The 26,282-nt window shown below is 40.6% G+C and overlaps 1 protein-coding gene across 2 annotated transcripts in view; it reads left to right on the top strand.

Moving 5' to 3' along the window:
• Nucleotides 1-26,282, top strand: part of LOC125459704 (11-beta-hydroxysteroid dehydrogenase type 2-like) — a 50,845-nt gene that overhangs the window by 9,479 nt on the left and 15,084 nt on the right. For both annotated transcript variants that reach the window (XM_059651630.1, XM_048546443.1), the window contains one exon: nt 3,405-3,590. In XM_059651630.1, the coding sequence (XP_059507613.1) occupies nt 3,405-3,590 (186 nt within the window). The remainder of the gene's footprint in view (nt 1-3,404; nt 3,591-26,282) is intronic.

Consider the following 26,282-nt stretch of genomic DNA (forward strand, 5'->3'; position numbering starts at 1 on the left):
TGGCCTGTGTTTAACAACAGTTGCCTTGCTTACATTAAAGGGCAGGGTCCCATTCTGCAAAATAATAGAATACATAACCTCATTTTATCTCCTCTATATTGAGCCTAGGACAGTAAGTACAACAGGTCCCAAAAATCTGGGATCTGGGATCTTATGATTTCAAGTCCCTCTCCCACCTCTATTGGATTGAACACCCTCAAGAACATTACAGAAATCAAAACACCATTGTGCAAATACCATTGTTTTTAGTTTCTGTTCCTTAGCTAACCACTCAATTCCTCTTCCTGACAGCAGTCTCATATTAACTCAATCTGCTCACAACATTGCATCCATTGGACCCCAAGATGAGATCTCAACCAATTATTCATGTCATTAGTTATGTTGCCTATTTATATCCTGTTGGGGTGAAATGACCAAATAATTCACTCAACACCCAGGATTTCACTTCCAGTATCAAAGAGTTTATTGAAACTACACCAGTGGGAAGAAACTCTTTGAAAATCCAAAGAAATCTTCACTGAACAAAGGAAAACATACATTTTTATACAGAGATAGTAAGAACTGCCAATGCTGGAGTCAGAGCTAACACAGTGTGGCGCAGGATGAACACAGCAGGCCAAGCAACATCAGAGGAGTAAGAAGGTTGACGTTTTGGGTCAGGACCCTTCTTGAGAAAATTTTATACATTGTTTCATCCACCTTTAACATTTACAAATCATTCATGTTAGTTTATTACATATATGTCCAATTAAGCTAATCATATGACCCCACAGCTAAAGATGGACAGGCTTGTGATTATCCCCAGACCACCATCGTCTCATAATGTTTCCCAGATTCTCTTATCTCCTTTTCTGGGGCTTTTCTTCCCCAACATTTGTCAGCTGCACCATGTTAACTACCAATTAATTGGATACTTGCCTATCACTTAAGGACCTTTTAAATTCCTTGTTAAACTTGTTACAACAAATACAAAAGTATATAAATTTTACTCATTGTTACATCAGTTTGAACAAAGTTATTTGGTTGCACCTAATATTAAAATTCTTTAGCTAACAAGTTGTGAGCAGTTTCTTTCTCACTGCGCATACCAGATACCCCTACCTTTATCCTTGAGTGTCTTACAATACGCTCTTTCACTCCACATTCCAATGTCTCTTAGTTTCTGTACCTATGATTGAATTCTCCCTGTAATGACATCAGGGCTGCTTTTGCTGCCTGAAAGTGGTTTGCTCTCATAATTTTATTTGAGTCTTTTCCTCTAATTCTTCTAGTGATTTTTTTTGTATAAAGTTGAATCTACAACTACTTCAGAATCAATATCTATGATTATTTAATCAAAACCTACCATTGGTATTTTAGCAGAATGATTAAATAATTGGAAAGATTCACGAATTAAATGTATTGCGAAACGTTCTTATCTATATCTTATGCCTAAACAACTGCAGCTGTTATCTTGGGTTTACAAAGCTACTGTTGTTTTAACTTGTGCAGGCTATATTAACCAAATATTTTCCCAAACTCTCTCAGATTACTGTCAATCACATTCTGCTGCTTTAGCCTCATGCAGCCATCGGCCATGTTGTGCTGTTCAGTCATGGGCATCCCATACACACACCCACATAACTTGACTCCTGTCTCAGTGCATCACTGCTGAAGCCCTCATTCATGTCTTCCTTTACCACTAGACTATTCCAATGCACACCTGGCTGGTTTTCCACGATCTACCCTTTGTAAGCTTGAACTCATCCAAAATTCTGAACCCTGTGGCTTAAGTCACATCTCGGCCTGTACCCACTAATCCACATTGGTTCTCAGTAAAACAGTGTCTTGATTTTAACTTTTCATCCTTGTTCCCAAATCTCTGAATGGCTGCACACCAAACTTTCTCTGTAATCCCCTCCAGCCCTATAAAACTCTCTAACATCTCTGCTGATTGAATTCTCTTTTTGCCTCTTGAGCATCCACAATTTCAATTGCTTCACTATTAGTGGGCATAACTTCAGTTGCCCAGGCCCTACACTTCTCTCCCTTTCAACTTCGTGACCTCATCTAAGATTCTCCTTAAAACCTAACTCTTTAACCAAGCTTTTGGTCATCTCATCTAATGGCCTGGATTCTCCCATTATTGGTTAAGTAACTTGGATTTTCCTTATCTGAAACCTTGTTGTCATGTTTAAATGTTGCATTAAATCTTTCCAAGGGAAAAGCCAACATTTAAACTGTATGAGAGGAAGTGCCGATTGGTAGACACAATGGTATGAAGAATACACGTCAATGCTGACTAACAGTTAACTGCCAGGCTCTGTTTAAATTTAATCTACACAGGTTGATTCTAATTGGCTGTGGTATTACCCTGAGAAATGAGCCAATGATTGAGTGTCTCCCATTTCATTGAGTTGAAACAGACATATTATGTACACATAAGATAATAAAATGTGAGGCTGGATGAACACAGCAGGCCAAGCAGCATCTCAGGAGCACAAAAGCTGACGTTTCGGGCCTAGACCCAAGGGTCTAGGCCCGAAACGTCAGCTTTTGTGCTCCTGAGATGCTGCTTGGCCTGCTGTGTTCATCCAGCCTCACATTTTATTATCTTGGAATCTCCAGCATCTGCAGTTCCCATTATCTCTGATAATATTATGTACACATGTTCTTTCTGTCTACAAAGAACTGGGCCCTGTATTTAATATAATGCTGATTAGTGAATAAATGGACTGCTCCAATAGCTGTCTCATTTTAACGGTACAGGGATGACAAATAAGCGTCTTTCTCTTTTAAACATTATGTGTATTGTGCAGGCAAGGTTCGGTGGTGCAGTGGTTAGCACTGTTGCCTTTCAACATTAGAGATTTGGGTTCAATTCAACCCTTGGGCAGCTGTCTGTGTGGAGTTTGCACATTCTCCTCATTTCTGCTGGGTGCTCAGGTTTCCTCCCACAGTCCAAAGATGTGCAGGCTAGATGGATTGGCCATGCTAAATTGCCCATAGCATTTGGGGATGTATAGGTCAGGAGAGTTAGCCATGGAAAATATGGGGTTATGGGGGATTGATCTGGGTGGGATGCTCTTTGGAGGGTTGGTGTAGACTTGTTGGGCCAAACAGCCTGTTTCTACACTATGATCAAGGTAAAATTATCACTGCCGCTGTGAAGTATTCTTCTGAGTCTCATTATACTAAAGAAATGGGATGGATTTGATTTATTTTGAAACTATGTTGCATATAGTGTGCTGAAGACTTGAAATAAGATGCCGCCAAAAAGTTATTAAAGATTCTAGCAATATTTGAAGATTATTTTAAATGATGTGTTTGAATGTTATTTTATACAGCCATTATTTTCCCAAAATGTAACAACAAAATGTGTGAAAATGTTATTTCAAAAGCAAATTATTTTTCTTTTCTTCCAGGACTCTTTGCATTAGTTAATAATGCTGGCATCATAATCCACATTGGTGACGCAGAAATCATCCCAACAGATGCTTACAAACGATGCATGGAAGTCAATTTCCTTGGAACAGTCCAAGTTACCAAAGCATTTTTACCCTTAATTCGTCAAGCAAAAGGAAGGATTGTTAACATTTCTAGTCCGTCAGGTATGTTCAGCTCAGATTGGCTGCAATAAAAGTGTAAGCAAAATACTGTTTTTATCCCTCTGAAGGGGAGGCGATGGCCTAGTGATAATATCGCTAGACTGTTAATCCAGAGACCCAGATAATGTTCTGGAACCCGAGTTTGAATCTCACCACAGCAGATGGTGGAATTTGAATTCAATAAAATATCTGGAATTAGGAATCTAATAATGATCCTGAATGCATTGTCGATTGTCAGAAAAACCTATTTGGTTCCCTAATGTTCTTTAGGGAAGGAAACTGCCATCCTCACCTGGTCTAGCCTACATGTGACTCCAGATCCATAGTAATATGGTTGACTCGTAACTGCCCTCTGGGGCAATTGGGAATGGGCAATAAATGCTGGCCTAGCCAGTGATGCCTTCAGCCCATGAATGAATAAAGGAAAGGAAAGTGGGACTTCTGGTAAGAAACATATAAATTGCACCTTACGTTGCAGATTGGCAGAAATGTAATTTCTGTAACTGACACCTGGAGTATTTCCTAAGGTTATGAATTATCTCAGTTTAGAAAAGAAAATGAGTAAGCTAGTATATGCTGAGCAATAATGGACAAGATCTTCCAATCTTCAGAAAGTCAGAGACCAGACGTATCCTGAGAAATGGGCGCTGGGGTCGCTTAGAAGTCCCAACTCACTGAGTATGCAGTAATTGCCGAGGATGCTTAGATTTCACATTGGTTATTATCTGGGACCCTCCAGCAGTGCCCATAACTCAGAAATGATCAGAATCTTTAGAGGATTCTAATTTAGTTCAATAGGTAGTCAGGAAATGTTCAAGGAATTACGGCCCACTCTAACTCCTGACTATCTATAAAACTGAGCCTCAATCAACCATGCTGACCCTCCCCACACCACCCCACGCCACAACTCAGTTACTCACACGGACTGCCCGCCCCCAATCCCTGCCATCACCCAACCTCATCCTTTTCCCCAGGCACCTTCCAATCTTCCCCAGTGACTCCCATCTCCCCAATTTTTAATTGATATATTATTATTTATATGCAAAAGCTAGAATTAATTCAGATCCGTATTGTTTATTCATTCTAGATGTGAAAGTGAATGAGTGATTAACATTTTAAACAGTAGTTTTCAAATGAATAGAGTTGATTTTTATTAAGTATCTTTCCCTTTAAATTGCATAACATTACAAAAATAAGAATGAAGTTAGTATTTAGGATAACAAAAGAATGTAACAGAATGTTATTATTTAAAAAAGAATCAGTTTATGACAAAATATGACAAAAAGGAAATATTTAGCCTACTTTGGATTACTTACTGAATTCCTTCTGGCTGGATACAATTCTGTGTTGATGTTAGTTGCTCTACAAATTCAGGGAATATACACGACAGTCTGGTATGTGCACAGCATGCATTAAGCAGCTTGTTGGCATTGGCAAATACCTATTCAATCAAGTCAAAGAATTCTTGATTCTTATTAAGATAGACATTACAGTTGACACTGATATGAAGATGGCCTTTCAACTTGGAATGAAAAACCTTTGATGGGATTCTCATGTCAAAGTGCAGAAGTGAAATGGAACCATTCTGTAATATTAATACATGAGAAGCAAGAGTGGAATATTCGCTGATTTGGAGCTAACGGTGCTGAATGGAAACTGTCTGACTGCCCGTCCCCATTCCCTGCCAACACTGGAAAGTGAAGTGATCTGCTTTCATAAATTAAAAGAAAGATCTGAACAAGAAGACACTGAATGCACTAAATAAAGTCCAATGGACTGCTTAGTGCTGCGACAGTGACTACTGGCTACAGTTTGGCTAAAATATCTAGAAGGCCTATGACACAGAATGGCTAGGCACACGTATATTAGGATCAAAGAAGCAACAGGTCTATTAAAAAAAGAAAGCAGGGCTGCTGTCGTTTCAGTACTAGATATCAAACCCATGGTGATGGAGTTTAGCAAAACTATTGACTTGTTTAGGTAGACAAAGTTTTAGGTGCTGAAGGTATGTCATCCAAACTCATCAAATGCAGCTAACTGGAACTGCTGCAGAATCTGTCTCTGCTGGAGGGAGGGGGCAGTGCCCACGGTTGAGTAATGCAAACTTCGTGACCCTATATACAGAACAAGTGTTTTCCACAACTCTCAAGGCATTTCACTGCTGAGCACTGGGGGGATAGTATTTGCTTGTGTTGCCCTCATCAGACCACAGATTTTGGCATCTGCCCTGAACTGCAGTGTGCTTTCAGATCTGGAAGATCTACAATTGACATGGTAAACTTAGTCTAGCAGGTGATTAGAATTATCATGAGCAAGGAGACCACTATATATTGCCTTCATCCATCCCTCAGAAGTATTTGATCATGTGAGCAGAGGCAGACCATTTAGGCTGTTGGAGAAATTTGACTGCCTGCCAAAGCTGCTCAATATCATACAATCACCAGTTTTCGATGAAACACACTGGGTAAGGTGAGGTCATTGTGATCTTCAGTAGGGTCAAATGGGGTTGTTTCTGGCATTATCCTCTTTGATGTGTTATTTTCTTTGCTGCTGTCATATATATTCAGCTCATTGACAAAGAATGTTCACCAATATACCCATACTGATGGAAACCCATTCCGCCTTACTCACCTTCAGTCCAAGACAAATGTATGCCAAATCTGAATCGGAAAATTGCTCTACAGTCTCCAGCTGTGGAATTCTGTACAGCTTCAACATAGCCTCCCCGCGCTCATAATCTATGCCATGACAAATGAAGGCAAGTGTTCTTTTAGCCACCCTATAAACTTGACCTGCCACCTTCAGGGATCTGTTGACAAACATTCCAAGATTCCTCTGTCCCTCTGTGATCCTGGGTATCTTGCCATTCAGTTGAGTAGACCCTTGTCATGTTCCTTCTTCCGAACACCTCATATTTGTCTCCAAGGTTAAATTCCATCTGACACTGATCTGTCCATCTAACCATCCATTTATATCCTCCTGTAACATGACACCTTCCTTCACACTGACAACCACCTGGCCAATCACTGTGCCATCTTGCCGAAATACATATAAACCACATCAACCACCCTACCCTCAGCCAAACATTTGGTAATTTCTTCAACAATTTCTACCAGATTTATTAAGCATGGAGAGCCTTTAACAAAACCATTCAGTCCACCGCGATCAAACCTTCCCTCTCTAAATGAAGATTAAATTTCTCCTTCACAATTATCTCCAACGGTTTTTCTACCACTGATGTTAGACTCACTGGTCTATAATTCCCTGCTATCCTTCTTATAGAGTGGCACCACATTAGCTGTGCTTCAGTTCTCTAGTACCTCACCTGTGGCCAGAGATGATTTTAAACATTTGGGTCAAGGTGTCTGTAATTTCCTCCCTCATCTCCCACAACAGGTTGGGATACAATTCATCCAGACCTGGAAGTGTGTCCACTTTTAAATTACCCAAAATCTCTACACTTCTTATATTAATCTGTTTAAGAACTTCACAATCCATCTTCTCTAATTCTGTACCTGGGCTGTTCTTCTCCTGAATAAAGACAGAAATGAAACACTAATTTAACACTCTTCTACTATCGTCTGGCATCCTGCACAGATTGCCCCAAGCTATTACTTTAGATCATTAAACTAGCAACTAATTGTCTTATTAAATAAATGAAGTTAGACGGATATGGTAGGGCTAATATTGATCACTAAAACTTGTAGTGATGCTGGATCCTGAATCTTTGACTTTGACCAACAGATAGAAAATACTTGCTATTGGTGTGGAGGAGAACAAGGACTGCAGGATGAATAAGCAAACTGATAACGGTACAGGAAGGCATTCAATGTGAGGTGTAAATATGAATACAGTAATAATAGGAGATAATATAATCGGGAGGATGGATACTGTTCCTTGTGACTGGGATTCCAAAAGTAGTGTAGCCCTGTGCCGGGTTAATGACATCTCCTTATAGTTGCGCTATCATCTGCATGGGAACCAATAGTGTAATAGAATTAGGAATGATGGCTTTGCTGACAAGGTTTAAGGAGTTCGTGTCTGAATTAAAATGCAAGTTCTCACAAGTAATTATCTCTGAACATTACCTCAGCTTATACCAAAGGCATTGAGTTGAACTGATTAGGGAATTAAGCGTATCACTCGAAGTTTCTTGTTGGAAGAAGGGATTTCTATTTATGGGGTACCTGTACCAATAGTCAGGAAAGAGGGAGATGTCCCATTGGGTTAAGTTCCACTTAAACTGGACTATAAAGTGTTGGCAAATGTCATTCTACTAATTAAGAAAGGAGGGAAAGACAAAACAGGGAATTCAGTTAGCCTGTCATCAGTCATTGGAAAAGTGCTGAATTTTATTATTAAGGAAGCATTAACAATGGTTACAACTGGTCCCTGTGAGAAGGGAGGAACTAGCTCCTGTTCTTTATTCAACCCATTCTGTCTGTTGGTCACAACAAAGTTGACATAAAACAAAGGATCCCTTCCCTTGTTGATACCTTCCCCAGTACCAACTTATTTATATCTTAAAATGAGCCAATTTAATCTGTTTTACATGAGTTAAAGAAAGAGTGAATTTATTAGCTATTGAAATGCAAGGAAAAATAAAATTCAACACACACTCAAAAATTAGAAATGAGGAATGCCGTTGGGAGGGAATTCCAGGATTTTGACCCATCGACAGTGAAGGAATGGTGGTATATTTCCAAGTCAGGATGGTGAGTGGCGTGGAGGGGATATTGCAAGGGATGGTGTACCCATGTATCTGCTGCTCTTGACCATCTGGATGGAAGTGGTCGCAGGTTTGGAAGGTGCTGTCTGAGGATCTTTGGTGAATTTCTGAAGTGATCTTTTAGATAGTTCATAGTGCTGCTACTGAGCATTGGTAATGGACGGAGTGGATACTTGTAGATGTAATGCCAGTCACGCAGGCCTGCTTTGTCTTGAATGGGGTCAAGTTTCTTAAGTGTTGTTGGAGCTGCACCCATCCAGGCAAGGGGGGAGTGTGCCATCATATTTCTGACTTGTGCCTTGTAGATGGTGGAAAGACTTGAGGGAGCCAAGAGGTGAGTTACTCATTGTAATATTCCTAGCCTCTTCAGTACCTGAAAGCAAAATTGAAAAGGAGGAGATTGACATGTGGGAACAGGGCTAGGGTATAAAGTGAGAGATGTATGTCTAGAAAGAAGGATGAGGGTGAGCTAGAGATTGAGAAGGAGCATTGGGGAGTAACATACCTATCCCTAATTGCCCTTGGGGAGATTGTTTATGTTTTTTTAAAACAGTTTCAGAACCATCCAGCAACATCTTCAGGGCCAGACACTAGGCATTTGCCTCCCTGGCCACATGTTCCCATTCCCTTCAAGGATTGATCCTTGAGGACCACCTGGTCCCAGGAAGAAATGCGATCTTTCTCCTCCTGTCCGCCTTCTTCTTTCGGGCTTCCAGCACTGTGAACCTGAATGCTGGAATTTCCTCATTCCCTGCTGCTTCACTTGTACTGCTTCTACTTGCAGCCTGTGTTAGGACAGGTCATCTTCAGCAGCCTGCTTCCAAGCGTGTGGCTTATTTTCAGAAAAAGTGCCATTGAGAGGACCGCGAGATCAGTGGGCCATCTACTGTGTAAATGAGTTCCATTCAGCACAATAGTACAGCCACTTAACTGAGGAGGGAGCTTGAACTTCAAGTGCTGACAACCTTTACGGGAATGGATAGATTGCAAGGTGTAACGCCATGGCTGAAAATGGGTCTTTACGAACCTTTAGCTCCAGGAACACTAAATGTAAATAAAACTCAAGTTCAACCTGATTCTATTCCCTGATTCTTACATTAGGAATGATATTATAGATTAGAAATTTTAATTTTAACCTTAAAATCTAGCAAAGCTTAATATCGAAGAATAGTAAATGGGGACTATATTTGAGAATGTTTCAACAAATAGAAGAGTTATTAGTTCACAAACTCACAGTCAGATGTTGTTTCAATATGTCCTACCCTTTCTTTCAGCAATAACAAAATATGTGTAACCTTTAGCCAGACTGTGGCTATCATCAGCAATAAGTGTATTTTGCCGAATAAGAGTTCTAGCAAAAGTTTGAGGTCATGTAACTTTCTCAAGCCTTGAAACACACTCCTGCAGTTAATTCCACAGTTGCAATTCAGCACATACAGGATAGAGTTTATTGTAATGTGGTTGGACCAGAGAATAGATATTCAGTTAGTTGCTGCTGTGTTCAGTTGCTAATGTGTTTGTGTATTTGGAAGTAATAGAAATCCTCATTCTGGAAGAGTTAATGATTTATCCATTGTAAATGTGTGGAAGGCAATGTTTAGTGTGTACTAGTCAACATACATGTTCGTAGACAAACATTGTAATCAAAACTTATAACTAAGCATTGGGAAGTAAGTCTCTTGTTTTTCCAAGACTCAGCAGTTTTTTAATGGCTTTATTCTAAATTGCAGTCCAGACAGATAGCGAAGGGGCTCTGGCACCATATGTCACCAAACCATCTGGCTGACAATCCTATATAACAAGGATACAGGCATTGTCCTGTTCTCCTTCCAGTACAGAAACCACTAAATATTTTCAAACAGGCCTGTAAATCACAAGTTGATATTTCTGTCCCAGTTTATATATGAGGTCTGGAAGATCATTCAAGTAATTTGGAATTCTCTGTTTCGAAAGAGTTTTTTGCTGAAACCTTATTAAATGCTGCTTGCAGCGCTAGAAATAGCACTGCAAGTGTCATTAATAGAAGGAGAATGGCATGTATAATTCATACATTCCTTCATAAGGAAAGGTTTGTTAGCTGGTGTTGGCTAGCACCCAGCAGAAAGTTTTATTGTTGCCTTTCTTTGTTGCTAATGCTTTAATTTGGTTAGCTCTAGCGATGTGGGGATCAAGAGAGGAGAAGAGGAATGATGTATTGCATTTTGACTTTCATATCAAGACCACTGAGGTTAGCTGCTGAATATAGTACACAAATAAATTCATTCCTTAGTGAATGAAAAATCCTCACACAGTTTTCATACGGTTGGTGCTTCTAGAAATGAATGATGAGCTCATACTAACATAATTGATAAAAAGATTTTGGAATTTTGCACTATCAGAAGCTTTCCTGAATTTAATCTTCCACCTCATTTAAGGATAAGACTATAAGAAATAGGAACAGGAATATACTGTTCATCATCTTGAGCCTGCCCCAGCATTCAGTAAGTTCATGGCATAGGATCATGATCCGACATTTCTCACATCCACTTTCCTGTGATTTCCCCATGGCCACTGATTCCCCTCCTGATCAATAATCTATCTATATCAGCCTTAAATATACATAAGGACTTGTCCCCACAGCTCTCTGTGACAAGGAATTCCAAAGACTCTCAATTCTCTAAGAGAAGAAATTCGTCCTCATCTCAGTCTTAAATTCATGCCCCTTTATTCTGAATCAATAACTTCTGGTCCTAGCCTCCCCCATGATGGGAAACGTCCTCTCAGCATTTATCCTGTCAAGCCATTAAGAATCCTATATGTTTCAACGAGATCACCATTCACTTCCATAAATCCCAGTGAATAGAGTCCCAGCCTGTTTAGCCTTTGCTGATAAGACAATTCCTGCATATCTGGGACTGCAGATGCTGGAGAATCTGAGATAACAAGGTCTATAGCTGGATGAACCCAGCAGGCCAAGCAACACCATAGGAGCAGGAAAGCTGACGTTTTGGGCCTGGACACTTGCTGAAGAAGGGTCAAGGCCCGAAACATCAGCTTTCCTGCTCCTATGATATGGGCCAAAGGTAGATAAGTGGGACTGGTTTAGTTTGGGAGCGTGGTTGGCATGGATTGCTTAGACCAAAGCGTCTGTTCTATGCTGTATGCTTCTATGACTCTGATTGACTTATGGTTGTCTGCTTTTTGCTGTGTTCATCCTGCTCTACACCTTGTTATCCCGCATATCAGGGATCTTCCTTGTGAACCTTCTCTGAACTACCTTCAATAAAATGATAACTTTCCTTAAATAAGAGGTTCAAAACTGCTCACAGTGCTCCAGATGTTGTCTCATTAACACCTTGCACAATTACAGTAAGACTTCCTTTCTCTTATACTCCAATCCCCTTGAAAGAAGGGCCAATATTCCAGTAGCCTTCCTGATTACCTGCTGCACCCTGTGTGCTAACTTTATGTTTCATAAAGTCCACTTTGTATTTCAGCTTTCTGCAGTTTTCCCCCCATTTAAATAATACTCTGTTCTTTTGTTTCCCCTTCTAAAATGGACAACTTCACATTGTTCCATGGCATACTCCATTTGCCAATTTTTTGCTGCTTACTTAACCTTTTGATATCTCTCTGTAAACTATATCTGTCTCAAAACCTGCCTTTCCACCTATTTTTGTGTCATCTGCAAATTTAGCTCCAGTACATTCACTGCTTTCCTCTAAGTCATTAACATTTATTTTAAACAGTTGTGATCCCAGCACTGATCCCTGTGGAACTCCAGTGGTCACTATCACCAACCTGAAAAAGAACCCCATATCCCTACTTGCTGTTTACTGCCCATGAGCCAATTCTCTATTTGTGCAAAAATGCTACCCCCAGCACCATGGGGTCTCATGACATAACCTTTTCTGACATACCTTGTTGAATGCCTTCTGGAAGTACAAAACAAACATACCCACTGCTTCTCCTCTGACCACTCCGGTTGAGACTCCCTTGAAAAACCTCTAATAAAGTAATCAGACATGATTTCCCTCTTATGAAGACGTGTTGACTGCTTGATTAGATTATGATTTTCAAATGTTCTGCTATTATTTCCTTAATAATTAATTCCAATACTTTTCCAACAATAAATGTTAGGGGTGCACATTTTTAAAGTGAGAGGAGAAAGTTTTAGAAAGGACATGAGGGGAAACCTTTTTACAGAGAGAGTGGTTTGTGTGTAGAATGAACTGCCAGAGGAATTGGTGGATGCAGGTACAGTTACAACATTTAAAAGACAGTTGGATAAGTACGTGAATAGGAAAAGTTTGGAGGGATATGGGCCAAAGTCAGATAAGTGGGACTAGTTTAGTTTGGGAGCATGGTTGGCATGGATTGGTTAGACCAAAGCGTCTGTTCTGTGCTGTATGCTTCTATGACTCTGATTGGCTTATAGTTATCTGCTTTTTGCCTGCCTTCCTTTTTGAATAGGGGTGTCACATTAGCAGTTTTCCAATCCTCTGGTACTTCTCCAGAATCCAAGAATTTTTGGAAAATTACAAGGAATGCATCCACTATCTCTATAGGATCTTTGGATGCAAGTCATCAGTACCAGGGGACTTATTTGCCTTTAGCATCAATAGTTTGCCTAAATGATTTCTCCGGTGATGGTGATGGTACTTAAATTCTCCTTTGTATCCTTTAGTAATAATGGGAATGTTTGAAGTATCCAGGATGTTCAAAGTTTGAAGTCACATGTCGTACTTACTTTGAAACGTTTGGAACCATTGTCATTGACAGTTTATTGCTCCATCTCTGACAGAGGCTGGCAGGCTTCAAGTAAGCACAAAGTGAGTGAACACTAAGAAATGAACTTAAGAACCGTGAGCTGCACTCTCTGTAGGTGCTTAATGTGACTCTATCTCTGTGTGCAAAATGAGCTGGCAGGATCATGCAAGGCAAAGTTGCCCTAAGCTCTAAAGTGAATTCATCAGGCCTGAAGTGGATTCAGGATGGTCCAAGATCAGCTATGAAGTTGTGCTGAGGCTGATAGTTTGATGCTGACTTCAATGGAATAGAGGAGAGGAGGACCCTGTCCATGAAGCATTCAAAGACGCATTGGTGTAGGGATATTAAAATGGAGGCCCAGAGAAACATACCTGTATCTGTCAGGAATTGTTGCTATCCAGCTTTGCAGGAGAATGTTGGAGAATTGCAAGCTGTATGTAAGTGTGGTGAGGTGGCTGTTGATAAGATACAAATACATGGAAATAAGATCATCCTCACTTATCAACCAGATTCTGATCTCACTGATTTAACCAACTGTTAGTCGAGTGCGATAATAGCTTTCTTTATGAATCTATAAATCAACATAATAAACTTCTTTTTAAAAAAGCCTACAAAATCACACAGCAATATTCTGAAAGGAATTTGAAGAGCATTTTCTGTAATTAATTATGTTACTTTGCTACAAATATAATCTTTCTCTGTTTCACTGGAAAAGTGTTTAAAAGTATTTAAAATATGAAGGATTTTAAAAGTTGTTCAGAAATATTTAAAATGATAATTAAATGCTCACCTGCCTTTTTGAGCTGAAGGGATGTGCCTACATCTCATGATCTATTTAGCTGTGAACTCACTGGTAGTGTACCTTGTGGCTGGAGTCCTTCAGACTCTTTTAATGTTGAGCCTTGCTGTAGCAACAAGTAGCTGTTCCGGGCAGCCAACAAATTGGGTTGTACTGTGCTGTCAGTGGTGTTTGCAGCCACTTCATGCTGATTGCGTAATTGAGGCCACAATGTTTGGGTAAAGTATGTGAAGAGAAACTGCTTGCAATAGCACTAGACATGGAACTCCTGAGAAATTGTTCATGTTTTAGTCATAGTTGGTTTGCCTGTAGCCTTAGGACAGATGCCTGTAAATATGTGGGGCAATAATGTCATTGTGAAGAGGATATGCATGTCACTAAATATCTAGCTTTCTTTAACAACCTTTATACATTCTGAATGCTGCTGTTGGGCCAGTTGCTTCTGTTTTATGTCGGTAAGCTTCACAAGTCCAATTATACACTGCTGGCCGATTGAACAGAGACCTGAAAAACTAACTCCCAACAACAGCTGGAGGATATTCTTGGATAATAGCCAATAGGTCAGCATGTTTTCCTGCTAGCATCAAGCAATCAAATAAACCAGAATTGTGATGTTTGACATGTTTAAGTAATCTTTCTCTGGTCGCTTTTCCATAGTGAGTGCTTGCGTTTTTGTTGTGAATACCTGCTGTGTTTTCCAATCATTAAATTGTTATTTGCAGTTTGGCTACTTTACAGTTGTGTCAATGTATTACTGTTTGACTTGAAGGAAAAAACAGCCTCATTTTAGTTTTCTTTAATCATCTATTTCCACAGAGCTTTATTTGAGGAGGTGGTGAAGTTACTTGCTGAAATAGTTGGATTTTAGAACAAAGTGGCTTTGCACAGGACTACAAAGAAAAGTCAAAGGTTGACTGTATGTGCTAAATCTATATTACAGCCAGGTATTGTTTGGACAGCATGAAATACTGGTGGAGGTGAAATACTGCTGGAGCTCCCAATAAATATTTACAGCCGGCAGCAGAGGGGTGACAGAAGAGGTGAAACATTCTTTCCTGTTCAGGTCTGCAGTCATGTGTTTGATTGAATAGGACAATCTTTCACCATCAACTTGCTGCAACATTTTCCCCCTTTCTTTGTAGGACAGAGTTAAGGACAGCTAGCAGCACTTTCAAAGTTCTGACCCCACACTGTTAATAAGTTGCAATAAGTTCTGAGGAAGGATCACCGGGTCCGAAATGTTAATGATGGACAATGGGTGATCTGAGCAGCGTAAAGAGCTCCCAACTGTATTACTGACGGGACTGTTGGATCGCAAGTCTCTCCATCAAGTTAATGTTGTGGTCCATGGGGAAATGTCTACGTGTGGTATTAACTGCCATTAAAGATACATCGGACAGCCATTGGTCCAACTCTCTGAAAAAGGCCTCGTTTTAGTACCCTATAACATGCCAAATTCGTTCTTTTCGATTATTATTCCATTGCTCTTTGCACATTATTTTGCAATCTGATTCAAGGAAGTGGATTTTAGATCTTAATTGTACTTAGTATGATGACCTCCTCAATTTTCTCCTTTAGTTCTTTTGCCGACTGCCTTAAACTGATGACCTTTAGTTATCAACCCACTGGCCAGAGGAAACATCGAGTAGAGAGAAACATTTCAAACTCCTCAACATTTTAAATCCTTCTATCTCCCCTTATTTTCTCTGCTAGAAGCAGATGAACAATAGCTGCTTATGCAATTTTTCGATGAGAAGTCTCTCATCCCCAGTATCATTAATATAAACCTCCAGTCCCCTTGACACCCACCCCACCAACAGTAGAGTTTCAATGTGGCAAACATCCCTCTAACAAAGGTATTTTAAATATGGACATTTCTAAACAAGCACAGGAAAAAAGTATCGGCAAAGGATAAGAAGCTGATTTGTCACCATAAGCGTAAAGAATTTCTACTTTTTACTAATCTACAGTTTAGATTTAAAGTAAAACAAACTTAACCAAAATTTATGCCAAGTAGAAAATTCTTTAAGAGTAATTTCATTTAAGGTATGGCAGACCAGTGCAGTTCTGCGTAATGGGAAACCTTAGATGTTCCTGTCAATGGGCGGTGTGGACTTGTTGGGCCAAAGGGCCTGTTTCCACACTGTAGGGAATCTAATCTAATGTCAATGACCACATCAGCAGGCAGGGCCACCATTTTGACCAATTTGAGTGCCTGGGGTGGAGCTTGAGTGCCAACTGGAAGCACTGCAGTGCATCCATAAGGCTAGAGTTACGTGGATAGTACTTCTTTGGGTGTGGTCACCTTGCAGGTTAAGGAAGTGCCGTCAAAGAAGAAACTGATGGAATCATACAGCACAGAAACAGGCTGTTCAGCCCAACTCATCCATGACAACCAGATTTTCTAAACTGAACTAGTGTCATTTGCCAATGTTTGGTCCATATCTCTCGAAACCTTTCCTATCCATTTACCTGCCATGACCATCAATCAGAAGCAGGAAAGCCCCAGAGTGTATCTTACTGAAGAACAGATGTTCTGAGTTGAAAAATGGTCAGCATGACAGTTCCTCTGGGGAGTGTAGTCCAAGCCCAGCTGCACAACAGGGAGCAGACAAAGACAAAGAACTCTGGGTGGTAGGAAACTCAATAGTGAAGGAGATAGACAGGTCATTCTGTGGCCATGGATGTGACTCCAGGAAGCTGCGTTGTTCCTGGGGCCAGGGTCAAAGGTATCATTGGCTATAAAACATTCTGAAGAGGGAGGGCGCACAGTCAGAGATTGTAGTTGTACCAATGAAATAGGTAGAAAGAGAGATGAATCCTGCAGCAAGAATTTAGGGAGCTGCGAAATAGATTGAAATGCAGTATTAATCCCAGTGAAACGTTCTAATAGCTATAGGAGTAGTTGGGTAGAATAGACGAAAGCATGATCTGAAGAGTTGGTGTCGGGAGGGAGGGCTTTAGAATCCTGGATCACTGCATCCTTTCTGAGCCAGGTTGAACGTGTAAAACTACAAAACATTTTCAACTTGAATTTTACACAAATGGCAAGACAATTCACTTTGTCACCATTCAGTATGCTTCACTCAATACGATTGCAGTAGATAATCCAGCTCATGTAAAATTTTTCTCAATGCACTTGTTGTACTCTGAAGCAACTCAATGAATTCTCAGTGCTCTTGATGCACAATGTACATTCTTTGTAAGGTACCCAGCCTGAGGGCTTCTCCAGTTTCCAGTCCCTCGCTGCACTATGCCTTAATGACTTAAGCAGCATCTTTTCCCATTGAGTTTCTCTGCTAGCTGCCACAATCTTTACTGTGGCCCCTCAGTACATAATCTTGGACCTTGTAATGTTCCAATCTACAACACTTAGCTGAGTGCCACTGCTTGACTGGAAGACTAGTAAATTTTGGGCAGATCAAATAATATACGTCATTGAGTCAATGTCTTTCACACCCTTTTGATGTTTGTCTCAGTGGAAACAAGCTGTAGAGCACAGAGGTATATGGGATGAAACTCGACAAAAAACACTGTTTCTCTCTTGTTTTCAAATACACATTTCCACAAAGAGGCAGACAACATCTAGCCAGTGTGCCTCCAGAGATATTGGATCTCTCGGTCAGCTCCCCATAAGTGGTCATAGGTTGTTTCTCAGGGTGTCAACTTATGTCAGTTGCGTTTGCAGCCCTGTCTCATTCTCAAACTTCAAAATTATACCCCCTGTATGAAGCCTGAGCATTTACATGCAAATCAAGAAAATACTCACCCCCAGGGAGCTCCATTACATCCTTCTGTCTAGACTGTAAAGCATACATTACAGAGCTCCAAACCTCCTACCCTTAACCAATTACATACCAAAGTACCCACCAATCCTCTAATAGAACGCACTATTTTCTGATTCTGATAAATGGTACATTGCCAGATATCTTTTTGAAGGAATGTGTAAACAGTACCTACTATACTACCTTAATAACCCCTCTATTACTTCAAATAATTCAATCAGGTTAGTCAGAGAAGATGTGCCTTTAATAACCCTAATTAACCCATGCTTGGCCTCTTATGATTTTTCCACCTTTAGTTTTAGACTGCTGGAATTCCACATCAGTTAAATCATCCAGCTTGAAAAGTTTTATGAGGCAACGATTCATGTAATTTCCTGGTAAAACAGTGTTTGAAATGTGGGACTGCCATGGTGAGAGAGCACAAACAAGCCTGGCACACACCTATGTAAATCTTTGAAGGGGAACACCAGCTGTTCATTGACCTGGTTGATCTGATGGTCCTTGGATCTTGGAACCTTTTTTACTACGTGAAGACAGCTAGAATTGTGAATTCAATGTGGCTATTGTCACTGCAGAGCCACTTAAGAGGATTCAATGCCCCGGTGAATCAGCCATGACTATATACATGCAGGTGACTGAGAGATTTTGTGTGCCTAATAACACCCTGACAAGGCCAGAGAAAATGAAATTGGGAACATTGGTGACTTTCACAGTGACAGGCTAACCCAATGTAACTGGTCCAGTCGGGAACATCTCCCGAAGGAAGCTGCAGATGTTAGTAGCTCCATTCCAGTCAGAGCTTGTGAAAGTCTTGCTCTTCAGATAGGTCAGAGAAGCTGTGAGCCTTTCTCTGTAGACTCTCTCATGTGTGTGGGACCTCCTGCAACTTGTTCCCTCTGTGACATTGCATCTCTGTATTCTCCATATTTGATTTGAGCACCTGCGTTGTGCTGCTGTGGATCCCCCCATAACATGATGTTGTTGCCATGGGTGATGGATGTCTTCCTCTTCCAACAACCATTTCAAATCGCCTATGACTATCCTGATGTTACCCATTTGAAAGTTTCCAAACCTCTAAAAAATGTCTGTGACTGCAAAATGTTTACCAGAGTGTACTGAGAAAACATCTGGAAGCATTAAGCCCTTTTTCATATTGGGTGATATGATCTTTAAACAATGCATAAAGTCCAATTCATTCTTCTCTGTTTCTTGGTGAGTTTCCCAGAATAGCTATACGAATACATGTAATTTCCTGGTGAAATGATTTGAAATATCTCATTAGCCTGGGCTAATGGTAGCCTGTCTGTCTTTTCACTCGACTTGCCTGTGATAATGATCTATTAGCTATTAGTGAGCATTCACTCGCATTCAGCCAGAAGCTATTCTGTTAAATTCAGAAGGGGGCATATTGGATGTGGCTTGAGTTTTAGATGTTTTAACTTTTATCTTCCTTCTTGTCCCCAACCTTTCAATTACTGGGGCTACCAACTGCAGTTCCCAGCATGGGTCCTGGTCTTACTTTCCTGAGTAAGAATGATAGAGCTTCCAATGAATTGACTAGCTGACTACAGGTTCTGATTGATGGAAATTTGTCCCGCTGACTAACATGCTGGAGATGGGATGGGGAGGGCAGGAGGGTTGACCATCCAGAGGTGATAGGTAGCCAACTGAGGTTCTTTGAAACTCTACCGTCCTCTAGTGTCAGAGCAAGCACCAATCAGAGCCTTCATAACCCATAAGCCAGGTCCTGCAGCAGGCTAACTGACTGGAGTGCCCCTCGGTGACAGAGAGACTTTGAGGGACTCTATCTCCACCTCTGCCTATACTGACAGGCTGTCCTGCAGAGGGCTGGGCCTCCATGATGGTGGCCCTGCTGCTGAAAGCATTTTAAGTTTTAAAACATTTAGACAGAGAGAGAAGGCCAGTGTGGCTGCTGCTTTAGTATTGATTGAGAGGCCGCCGTCTGTCGCTGCAGCTTAGACAGCCCAGCCGGTGTTCTAATGAGATGTCACTCCCACTTTCTTGCTATTATTTGGCCAGTCATGGGAAAAGGATTACTGGGTGACAGTTCCACACAGTCCATGAGGTTGTAACCGACATTTGACCCAATGTCTGAGTCCTACACTACAAGGCAAAATTCTGCCCCTAATCTCTTGTCCAGCTGTGTGTCTGGTGGGTTTCGAGTCACAATTGCATCTGCCTTTTGGTGTGTGCTGCTAAGTGATTGAAGTTGTTTTCTAAGAGTTCAGAATTATACAGTATCCACAGCTGGGTCAAATCAAAACATGCTGTCCTGATTACGACCTTGAGTGTTTTTCCTTGCATTTGTTATTTTATACCTGAGGCAAATGATGTGTGGACATATATCATTTTGGGCCGTGTCATTTAATTACACAGGCTATGAAAGTGCTCAATCAGATAATATCTCTCCCCACAGGAGAATTTGGTTCCTTTCTGATTAATTTTGACAGTGTAATTACTTTGACTGCTGTTGCACAGCACAGGCTCCAAAATTCAAGCATGTCTGACTAGAGTGTCTGGAGAATTGAAATTAGTCATTATTTCAGCTGCAAAATCTCTTTATGAGAGGAGAGATCACTCACCAGTACCTAATGGAACACGTAATTCCCAAACAAGCTTTGTACTAAATTCTGTTATCAAAATCTTTTTGAAAACCTCCTCCCAATGGCACAAGTTAATGAACTTATTAGTCGACGTTGCTGAAGCATCATGACTGCGACAACATCCTGCCTTCATATAGTGCCTTTGACATAATAAGATATCTCAAGCCATTTCACAGCAGTGATATCAGACAACATTTCTTACCAAGATATCGAAACAGAAGGCAAAATTTGGTCATTTAAGGAGAATGGTCATGGAGTATAGAAGAGCTAAAAAGTTGGTGAGATTTAGGAAAGACATTCCAAGGCTAGACAGGCAGATGTTTGGGAATGCATTTGAGTTTGAATTAAGCTTTAACAAGGGTGCCAGCTCTGTTCTTGTCAACTAAATATTGGTAAGTTCAATAGGAGTGGTGCCTATGAATAAGCTAATAACACTTTCATGAGGTGACTGTTATATTCCAGACGTATCTCTTAAATTCCAAAGCAACCTGCAGCTCCATCAACCATAATGGTAAGAATACCAGCCCCCAGCTACAAAACAAATATCATTGAATCATTGGAAAACATAAGGACAATATGTGTAGATTCATTTTATATGAAAAAGTATTTTCCGTAAAACAAAAAAATCCTTCATTTCAGCTCACTTTGTAGCTCTGGAGTATGCATCCTGTCCAACTGGGCTGTTTCAAAGCACTTGAAACCTAAAATAAGCCCAGCTCAGTGGAATATTGTGTCTTCTCTAGGGTAACAGTTTGGTTTGTGAGGTATGCTGTGATAAATTCTGACTCTGAAAGCACAGGCAAGCTGTTAAAAATAAAGGGCAACATTTATAATGAAACTGGTGTGTGATTAGGAGCTCCATGCAGTCGGGTAGCATGCTGATACCTTCTATGGCTCAATGGGATTTGATGACTTCTCGGTTGTCTGAGGAATGTGATTGGAGAGTACATTTTCTAACTGATTTTGTTATAGTTTGGGTGTATGCAGAGAGGAGCTCTGGCTAGCTGGGCCTGAGCTGTTTCAGGTAATGATTTGAAAGGGATAATTGTTTGTCATAGCAAATCCTTGAAAGTTAATTACCTTTTGAAGTGAAATTCTCTATTTTATGATTGAAATTTTACCAATCACTTTATGAGTTCAAGCAAAACGGATGGTGCTGGAAAGGGATAACAAAGTGTGGAGCTGGATGAACACAGCAGGCCAAGCAGCATCTTGGGAGCACAAAAGCTGACATTTCGGGCCTAGACCCTTCGTCAGAAAAGGGGGATGGGGAGAGGATTCTGATTAACTAATTAATTAACTAACTATGTGGATTAACTAAGCAGGCACAATTTTGGAAAATGGTGTGCAATGTGAGGAACTGTAAGCTCATTCACTTTGGATCCATGCAGGATAAATATGGAATGAGAAAAGGAGATGGGGAGGTGGAAAGAAGTGTTGATGAACATGTGCAAATCATTAAAGCTAGCAAGCAAGTATAAAAAGAATTTAAAAAGCCTAATGTAATGTTGACATTACTCACAAGGGGGAAATGTTACACTTTGTAAATAAAAGCAGAAAATGTTGGAACCACTTGGCCAATCCAGCAGCATCTTTGGAGAGAGATGAAAATCCAGAGGACTGAAATGTTGGGCAGAATGTCTTTGGCAGCAGCTTTGGATGTGGAGAGTGTGAGGGCTCACTCCACTAGATGTGCTCCTGCTTCCATGTGCTTCTTCCAGAGGTGAGCTATCTTAGGAACAGAAACCTGCTGAGCAACAGGATGTGACTAGTTTAAGGTGAGGAATTTCAGGATACCAATCCAGCAAGAATATAATAATAGCAATTAAGTCCTTGTCAGGATTGAAGTGCTACTGAGTTATTTTCAGTGTTAGTACTGTTGTATCTCTTGGTCTTAAAAGTTGCGGCATCAGAAAGGCTGTGTGTGGTCTCTGCTGGAACAAGAAAATCTGTCTCACTTTAGAACTTTGGAGATTTTCCTATAACATTCAGTACTTCTGTTTATACTTGTGTAAACTAGTTGAGTGGTCAAGCCTTTTAGCGCTAGTACACTGTCAAGCCTGGGGGTGGGAAAGTTGGATGGCAGATGAGATCTGAAAAACCTCTAGATAAAGCTGGGCAAGAAGCAACAAAACATTTTTTTAATTTCAAAAACCAAGCCCTCAGCCTGTACTAATTCTGTTTTTAATCAACCTGACGGTAATTGCAGGATGTGGCCTATTTTAATCGAAATCTTGGCAGCATCGGGAAGTCTGGTGCTAGCTGGGATGTGTAATGAGAACGTTAAGTGAATACATCATGACATGAGTAACCATTTATCCTACTATCTTGTCTGGCATGTTGTGCTGGAAGTTTTCCCACCTTCTCAAGTTCTCAACATCAACTTTCCTCCCACTCCAATCTAATTTTCTACTATATTTTATAGAGTAGAGTGAATAAAAGAGACAGGTATCTGGATCTCTGTCAATTGTTGCCTGCCACATTTTTGCTATCATTCCCTGTAGAGGGTAACTAGAAAGAGGATATATCAAGGGAGGCATTTTGTGTTGAATCCCAGGAGATGGGAGAGATACTAAATGAATATTTTGCATCAATTTTTACTGCGGAGAAAGAAATGGAGTCTAGAGAATGCAGAGAAATAAACTTTGATGTTTTAAAAACAGTTTTCATTAACAAAAAGGAAGGTTGGGAGGTCTTGGAGAATATAGAGGTGGATAAATCTTTGGGACCTGATCTAATGTATCCCAGAACGTTGTGGAAAGAAGGGAGGAAATTGCAAGACCCTTTGCAGAAATATTTGCATCATCTATTGTTAATGGGTGTAGTGCCTGATGACTGGAGGGTGGCTAATATTGTACGTTTATTTAAGAGAAATTGGGGAGCTATAGACCTGTCAGTCTGACTTCGGTTGTGGGTAAATTGTTGGAACGGATTACATAAGGTAGGATTTATGGACCTTTGGAGAGGCAAAAATCGATTAGGGATAGTCAGCATGGTTTTGTGCAAGGAGAATCATATCTCATTGAGTTTTTTGAGGAAGTTACCAAAAACGATTGATGAGAGCAGGGCAATGGATCTTAGTAAAGCCCTTGGCAGGGTTCTGCATGGTAGGCTAATTAGTAAAATTAGGTCACATGGGATGCAGGGTGAGCTTGCCAATTGGATACATAATTGGCTTAATGACAGGAGACAGAGTACTGGTGGAAGGCTATGGACTGGAGGCCTGTGACCAGTGGTGTTCCACAGGGATCGGCTCTGGATTCCCTCTTGTTTGTCATTTATATAAATGATTGGGATGAGAATATAGAAGGCATGCTTAGTAAGTTTGCAGATAACACCAAAATTGGTGGCATTGTAGAGAGTGAAGACAGTTTTCTAAGATTACAAAGGGATCTTGATCAAATGGGTCAATGGACTGAAAAATGGCAAATGGAGTTCAATCTGCATTGCATTTTGATACAACAAACAAGGATAGAGCTTATACAGTTAATGCTAGGGCCTTCGATCGTGTTGTAGAACAGAAGGTGCAGGTACCTGGGGTGCAGGTACATAATTCTTTGAAGTTTGTGTCACATATGGATAGGTGGTTAAAAAGGCATTTGGCAAACTTGCCTTCATTGCTCAGTCCTTTGAGTATAGGAGTTGAGAAGTCATGCTAAGGTTGTACAGGACATTGGTGAGGCCTCTTCTGGAATACTGTGCCCAGTTCTCGTCTTCCAGTTATATGAAGGCTGTTATTAAGCTAGAGAGAGTTCAGAAGGGATTTACCAGGATTTTGCTGGGTATGGAAGGTTTGATTTATAAAGAAAGGCTGGATAGACTGGGAATTTTTTCACTGGAGTGCGGGAGGTTGAGAGGAGACCTGATATAGTATTATAAAATAATGAAAGGTATAGATAGAGTTAACAGTAGTTGTCTTTTCCCTAAGATGGTGGATTTCAAGACTAGGGGGGCACATTTTTAAGGTGAGAGGACAGATTTAAAGAAGACATGAGGGGCAAATATTTGACACAGACGGTGGTTCACGTGTGGAATGAATGTTCTGAGGAAGTGGTAGATGTGGTTACAGCAAAGACATTTGGATGAGTGCATGAATGGGAAAGGTTTGAAAGGACATGGGCCTGGAGCAAACAGGTGGGGCTAATTTAGTTTGGGATTATGTTCAGTGTGGACTGGTTGTACTAAAGTGTTTATTTCCATGCTGTATGACTCTGTAACTCTATGGAGACTATGTAAGGATTAACCATATTTAAAATGTTTTGCATTTATATAGCACCTTGCATGCTCTACATTTTATGAAGTATTTTTTAAGTGTAGTCAGTGCTGTACTGCAGCTAATTTGTGCTCAAAGTATTACCGTTAGGCACTTTGTATGGTATGATCTGCCTGCACTGTATGTAAAACAAAACTTTTCACTGCACCTAGGTGCATGTGGCAATAATAAATCAAATCAAGTCAACAATGTGGTTGAGGTATACTGCGAAGAACTTCGTACTGTATTCTTCTTAAAAAGATTGTCGTGGCGTCTTTTACGAGGTAGCTGTTAGGGCTTCAGTTGAAAACTGGCGCCTCCAGTGGAGCAGCATTTCCTCAGTGTTGCATAGGACTATAAGACTCAATTCATGTGCCTAAGTCTCCGGATTGGGGTTTAAATTCATAACTTCCTGATTCAGAAACAAGAATGGCATCATTGACCTGAGGCTTCTTTTAGACCACCAGAACTCACCCAGAACATAGATCGTAATCTGATTCTGGATGATTCACCAATGATGGCAGTGTTTACAAGAGATAGATGGACTCCCTGCCTGTAAACCTATTTGATGGGGCTCTCTGATGAAGGGTCTAGGCCCGAAACGTCAGCTTTTGTGCTCCTGAGATGCTGCTTGGCCTGCTGTGTTCATCCAGCCTCACATTTTATTATCTTATATTCGAGTTGTTATCAAATTGTATGCTACATAGAACAGAGAATTGGTTTACTGGGGACAGTAGACAATCACAAGGACTTGACAGAATGATCCTTTTTGTAGGGTGAATATTAGAATGAAGAGCCTAAGGCATTGCAGAAGGTGTATAGAAAGCTATGGATTTCTTAAACTCCAGAGGATTGAGTTTTGAATGTTTGTGAGGTTATCAGCTGCCCACATTTTGTTTGTTTATTTCTTCATGAGATGTGGGCGTCACTGGCTAGGCCAGCATTTACTGTCCTTCCCTAATTGCCCTGTAGAAGGCGCTGGTGAGCTGCGTTCTTCAATCACCGCGCTCTGAATTTACCATCAGGGCTGTTAAGGAGGGAGTTCCAGTAATTTTACCCTGTATCAGTGAAGGAACAGTGACATACTTCCAAGGCAGATGTGTGGTCTTGAGGGGAACTTTTAGGTGGCGATGTTTCCGTGGAATCTGCCGTCCTTGTCCTTCTTGATAATACAGATCAAAGGCTTAGACAGTGGTGCCAAACAAAGCTTGGTGAATTTTGACAGTGCATCTTGTAGACAGTACCACTGCTGCGACTGAGCATCGGCAGTGAAGGGATTGAATGTTGTACTTGCTGGATGAGCTGCCAATCAACATATTGTCAACATAAATGAAGCTTATTCACAAATCACCTGAGTACTCACCGCCAACATTTACTTGCAGTTCAACAAAGCTCAGACTTTAAAGTTTTCAACTTTGTTTTCAAATCCTCCATAGCCTTGCCCTTTCCTATCACTGTAACCTTTCAATCTCATAACACACATCTGGAAGCTCTCTCCTCCCCTTTCCCTCAGGACCCTAATTCTAGCCCCTTGCCCATTCCTGATTTTAACTGTTTCTCCATTGGTGGTCATTCTTTCAGCTATCTAGACCCTAAACTTTGGAGTATCCCCTCTAAACGTCTTCGCCTGTCTCTCTGTTTCCATATCTCTTCCTTTAAAATGCTCTTTAAAACTTAGCTTTTTGAGGATGTTATAATGTGGCATGGCACCTTGGGGAATAATACAAGGTGCTCACATGCCACATTCATTTACCACT

This window comes from Stegostoma tigrinum, chromosome 16, assembly GCF_030684315.1.
Source record: "Stegostoma tigrinum isolate sSteTig4 chromosome 16, sSteTig4.hap1, whole genome shotgun sequence".
NCBI lineage: Eukaryota > Metazoa > Chordata > Chondrichthyes > Orectolobiformes > Stegostomatidae > Stegostoma > Stegostoma tigrinum.